At 38.0% G+C, this 6247-nt stretch overlaps 1 protein-coding gene across 1 annotated transcript; it reads left to right on the top strand.

Annotated features, from left to right (window-relative positions):
- Positions 1-286: 286 nt before the first annotated feature.
- LOC134575340 (trypsin-like) lies at positions 287-2362 on the top strand. Its single transcript, XM_063434619.1, has 5 exons — positions 287-326; positions 503-656; positions 1104-1357; positions 1689-1825; positions 2202-2362. Exons 1-5 carry the CDS (start codon positions 287-289, stop codon positions 2349-2351), a joined length of 735 nt encoding a protein of 244 aa, XP_063290689.1. The 3' UTR covers positions 2352-2362.
- The last annotated feature ends 3885 nt before the right edge of the window (positions 2363-6247 follow it).

Raw genomic sequence — 6247 nt, 5'->3', positions numbered from 1 at the left:
TTGCCCACATGGAAATGTCTCGAGTAAAAGTGATAGTATCCTAATTTTAGTAGGATCAATACAATGATTATCATGAAGAACACAGTGACATTTGCCATTCTTTGCTCCCAAAATATTGCTTAGCACAAGGCCATTGATAATAGTAACCTTTGCCTGTACACTGCAAACACCATCTGTATGTTACCAGAGAGATAAAAAGCGGAAGGCTCAGTTCAAGTAAAAGTATAAATGGCAGGATAATCCTATCCAAGAACACATCTCTAACACCTCCGACTCCATCTACATCATGAAACTGCTTCTGATCTGTGCTCTTTTGGGGGTAGCTGGTGAGTCTCTCCATGGGGCTTAATCTGGGGATTTAACTATTTAATCAGTATGTCCACCTTGTTATACTTTATCTAATAAAGGGGTCGTAATAAAGTAATATTGGATTAATGAATTTCAGTACTTCATGGAGTGTCACGTTTCACACTTTTTTAACTTAATGTTCTTTCTGCCACAGTTGCATTTGAGGATGATAATAAGATTGTTGGAGGTTACATCTGCACCAAGAACTCTCTCCCATACATTGTATCACTGAACATCGGTTACCATTATTGCGGAGGTTCGCTAATTACCAGCCAATGGGTGCTCTCTGCTGCTCATTGCTACAGATCGTAAGTGTATTTTAACCACTCCAAATATCATTAAGAGCCTTTGAAAAGCATAAAATTGTAACTACAAATCAGTCCTGGTTAATTTTGCACAGTAAATTATAAATTAAGTATAGGACAATGTCCTCAATGTAATCTTTTTCGATAAAAATGTAAAATGATTTGAAAATTTTAAAAATATTTTTCTATTTTTCTATTTTGATACATTGAGATATATATATATATATATATATATATATATATATTATATTTTAATGTTTTGAAAAAAACTATTAAAAAACTTTATTGAAAATGATTGAAGAATATTAATAGCTTATTGAAAAATATTTAGAGAAGGCCAATGCCTGCATGGGAAAAATCAGGTAGTGAGTCTTCATGTGGTGTCATAGAAATATTAAAAAAGAAAAAATACTTATGTGTATCTGATTGCCTTAACTTTCACTCTTGCAGAAGCTTTGATGTTAGACTGGGTGAGCACAACATCGCTGTGAGAGAGGGCACTGAGCAGTTCATCAGCTCAGTCAAGGTCATCACACACAGCAACTACAATCGATTTATGTTTGACAATGACATCATGCTTATCAAGCTTGCCTCACCTGCCACCTTGAATTCCTATGTGAATACTGTGTCTCTTCCCTCTGGCTGTCCCGCTGCTGGTACCAGCTGTCTGATTGCTGGATGGGGAAACACACTAAGTGATGGAGGTAAGCCAAAGGTCTTAGTCAAGTTTTTACTTAGATCCTTATTCTATTTGAATGAATAGGTTTCTTTATAGTGACTTTAACCAACATTCAGCCATTGATATGTACACTATATGGTAAAAATAGATCCTTATGAATTTTCCAATTATATTCTATAATTTGGAAAACTTTATACAATTAGTTTTCCAAATTACTATTTTTAATTGGAATTTTTCTTATAAGGCAATTTGTTTCATACCTTATAAGAAAAGTTAAACTTTTTCCATATTGTTGTCCCATGAGAAATGACCAAACACATTCCTGATTTACCAAGTAAGGCTTTTATTTTATTTAGAAAATTACCCAGATCTCCTGCAGTGTCTGAATGCCCCGGTCCTGCCTTCCTCCCAGTGCAGTAATGCCTACCCATGGAGATTCAGCACTAACATGTTCTGTGCTGGATTCATTGAAGGTGGAAAGGATTCCTGCCAGGTAATGCATCTGACCATTCCTGATCCAGCAGCTCCTACATTTTCACCTGACACCACCCTCTATTAAAATGGTTTAGGTATTCCAGTTTAAAAGATATCTGACAAGCCGACACATGGATTTCATTATTATATATTTTATCATTTCAAGACAATAATCGCTATGTGTTATTTTATTTTCTAATGATGGCCTGATCTTGATGGAATTCAAAACAAGCATTTTAATAATACTCTAGTTGTGTTTTTGTATTTACCTGCGGGAACCAAACCCAGGATATCGATGTAATTACCTCACATAGTTATCACTAAATCATTATCTGATCTTGATGTAATCATCAGAGGTTTTGTAATCTGATTTTTTTTTAAATTCTCTCTATCAGGGTGACTCTGGTGGTCCTGTAGTATGTGACGGACAGCTCCATGGTGTGGTCTCTTTTGGAAAGGGATGTGCTCAGAGAGACTACCCTGGTGTCTACACAAAAGTCTGCAACTACATAAGCTGGATTGAGAACACAATAACATCATACTGAAACTCTTCAAAACCCGCTGCACCTTTTGTCTCCATTACAATATAACATTTATCGTTCATGATATTCTCGTCTTCACTATAACTATGTGTAAATATTAAATGGATTTCATTAAATTACATTTTATTAAGAAAACAATGTTATTGCTTCAAATTAGTTTCGTTGTCATTAACTAAATATTCATGGTTGCTTAACCTGGGTGAACAATGTTTGTGTTTTATCACCTATCTGATATGATTCTGTGCTCTGTGGTCACTTGGAAATGATTGTATTTGATTTATGGTGGTAAATCTCAGACTACGTTATTAGACCATTTGCAGAAATGACTGAAAAGGAAAGATTTTATTTACATGCCACAAAAATAAAATACCCTATAATCTATTACATGCTGGCACAATTACAAAGCACCCACTATGAACATTTTAAAACAAGATTGTGTTTCATCTCAGAGCAAGGAGGGAAATCATATATATCTAGGGAAGACTTCACAGAAGGAGGAGCGCAGAAAGTTTCTCAACATAACTAATGATACAAAATAAAACTATATTTTAAGATGTCAGAGAACAAGGTCAAAATGATTAATGAAATGATCTAATGAGACCTGTCCACTTTTATTTACATAAACCTATTCTAATAAATTAATGTAATTTATGGCACTTTCCCTTCTCTCAAGCAATGACGAGAGTTGTTTTTATTTAGCCTTGAAGAAGTCCTTTTCATGGCAAAAATCATAGGGAAGAGCATCTCATTTTTGGACTTGATAAGTGGTCTTGGCACCCAATATTTGATGTGAACTTTTAAAACATGAGTATATAAAGTCATCTTTATTCTTGCAAAATGTTCTGCCCTATGCTTTCCTATTGTTCCTCATATACATAAAAGGGAATGGAGAAAAATAAGGCTAGTATCCTAGATCTTCTTATATGGATTTGATTCATTCAAAAAGCTGCTTTTTTTTAAGGGTATCGTATGAGTATAGAATGAGGAAGTTATATAGATATATATTTTTTTCTTTCCACGTGTACTTTTCTCATTTTTTGCCACTTGTCTGTATAGCTGAAATACCCACAAGCTTGGGACATCCATAGGAATCGTCTATGCATTTTGTGTCCTTTATAGGACTCTTTCACAGATTATTAGTAGTGTTGTCGCGAACCCGAAATTTTCGGTTCGCGAACGGCGAACGCGAACTTCCGCAAATGTTCGCGAACGGGCGAACCGGGCGAACCGCCATAGACTTCAATGGACAGGCGAATTTTAAAACACACAGGGACTCTTTCTGGCCACAATAGTGATGGAAAAGTTGTTTCAAGGGGACTAACACCTGGACTGTGGCATGCCGGAGGGGGATCCATGGCAAAACTCCCATGGAAAATTACATAGTTGATGCAGAGTCTGGTTTTAATCCATAAAGGGCAGAAATCACCTAACATTCCTAAATTGTTTGGAATAACGTGCTTTAAAACATCAGGTATGATGTTGTATCGATCAGGTAGTGTAAGGGTTACGCCCGCTTCACAGTGACAGACCAAACTCCCCGTTTAACGCACCGCAAACAGTCCTCTATATACAGAGTAAACATGGCTCCCTCTATATACAGAGTAACATGGCTCCCTCTGTATACTGTGTAAACATGGCTCCCCTCTATATACAGTGTAAACATGGCTCCCTCTATATACAGAGTAACATGGCTCCCTCTATATACAGTGTAACATGGCTCCCCTCTATATACAGAGTAACATGGCTCCCCTCTATATACAGTGTAAACATGGCTCCTCTCTATATACAGAGTAACATGGCTCCCCTCTATATACAGAGTAACATGGCTCCCCTCTATATACAGTGTAAACATGGCTCCTCTCTATATACAGAGTAACATGGCTCCCCTCTATATACAGAGTAACATGGCTCCCCTCTATATACAGTGTAAACCTGGTTCCCTCTATATACAGTGTAAACATGGCTCCTCTCTATATACAGAGTAACATGGCTTCCCTCTATATACCGTGTAAACATGGCTCCCTCTATATACAGAATAACATGGCTTCCCTCTATATACCGTGTAAACATGGCTCCCCTCTGTATATAGAGGGAGCCATGTTACTCTGTATATATAGGGAGCCATGTTTCCACTGTATATAGTGTAACATGGCTCCCCTCTATATACAGAGTAACATGGCTCCCCTCTATATACAGTGTAAACATGGCTCCTCTCTATATACAGAGTAACATGGCTCCCCTCTATACAGGGGCGTACCTGGAGCATTTGGCACCCGGGGCGGATCCTTTATTTGGCACCCCCCTCCCCAACTTTGAAATGTAAAAAACAGCTGCAATTTTTTTTAAATGTATGTTTATGCAGTGTGTGTATAGTGTGTAAAGTGTGTGTATATTGTGTGTATAGTGAGTGTGTATAGTGTGTACAGTGTGTGTATATTGTGTGTATAGTGAGTGTGTATAGTGTGTATAGTGTGTGCAGTGTGTGTATAGAGTGTGTATAGTGTGTGTATGCAGTGTGTGTAGTGTGTGTGTATAGTGTGTGCATAGTGTATGCAGTGTGTGCAGTGTGTGCATAGTGTGTACAGTGTGTGTGTATATTGTGTGTATAGTGTGTGTAGTGTGTGTATAATGTGTGCAGTGTGTGCATAGTTAGTGCAGTGTGTGTATAGTGTATGCAGTGTGTGCAGTGTGTATGCAGTGTGTGTAGAGTGTGTATAGTGTATGCAGTGTGTGTATAGTGTGTGTATAGAGTGTGCAGTGTGTGTATAGTGTGTGCAGTGTGTATAGTGTGTGCAGTGTGTATGCAGTGTGTGTAGTGTGTGTATGCAGTGTGTGTAGTGTGTGTGTGCATAGTGTGTACAGTGTGTGTATAGTGTGTACAGTGTGTGTGCATATTGTGTGTATAGTGTGTGTAGTGTGTGTATAGTGTGTATAGTGTGTGCAGTGTGTGTATAGTGTGTATGCAGTGTGTGTATAGTGTGTATGCAGTGTGTGTATAGTGTATGCAGTGTGTGTATAGTGTGTGCAGTGTGTGTATAGTTAGTGCAGTGTGTGTATAGTGTATGCAGTGTGTGTATAGTGTATGCAGTGTGTGCAGTGTGTATGCAGTGTGTGTACAGTGTGTATAGTGTATGCAGTGTGTGTAGTGTGTGTATGCAGTGTGTGTAGTGTGTGTATAGTGTGTACAGTGTGTGTATAGTGTGTACAGTGTGTGTGTATATTGTGTGTATAGTGTGTGTAGTGTGTGTATAGTGTGTATAGTGTGTGCAGTGTGTGTATAGTGTGTATGCAGTGTGTGTGTATAGTGTGTATGCAGTGTGTGTATAGTGTATGCAGTGTGTGTATAGTGTGTATGCAGTGTGTGTCCCCAAGCCCCTAGTCACACAACCAAATAAAAAAGCCCCTACCTACCCCCTCACCCTAAAAAATAGTGAAGGGGGAATAAAATTACTACCCTGTAAAGTAAAATTCAACGTCTTCTTCTTCTAAAATCTTCATTTTTTTAGCCCCAAAAAAGGCCAAATAAAAAGCCATCATACCCGTCGAACTTAAAAATAAAATAAAAAACCCGAGCACAAAAAAAAATTAATCCATCTTCACCCATGGAGGGCTCCGTGTCAGTGTTTATCAGGGATCCTTAGGATAGGTGTCAATCCATATCTGCCAAGTGACCCTATGTAGGGGGAACAGTCCCTATTCTGCTCTGTGTCAGTGTCTGGAGGGAGTATCTGCAGTAACACAGAGTGTCTGGGGGGAGTATCTGCAGTAACACAGGGTGTCTGGAGGGAGTATCTGCAGTAACACAGAGTGTCTGGGGGTAGTATCTACTTGTAACATTTATATGCACTAAAAAAAAAAAAAATAATAAATTGAAAAAAAAATAAAAAATGGTTGCAGCT

Source organism: Pelobates fuscus, chromosome 10 (assembly GCF_036172605.1).
Source record: "Pelobates fuscus isolate aPelFus1 chromosome 10, aPelFus1.pri, whole genome shotgun sequence".
Classification (NCBI taxonomy): Eukaryota; Metazoa; Chordata; class Amphibia; order Anura; family Pelobatidae; genus Pelobates; species Pelobates fuscus.
The sequence above is the reverse complement of the archived record's forward strand: the minus strand, read 5'-3'. Positions and strand labels throughout refer to the sequence as shown.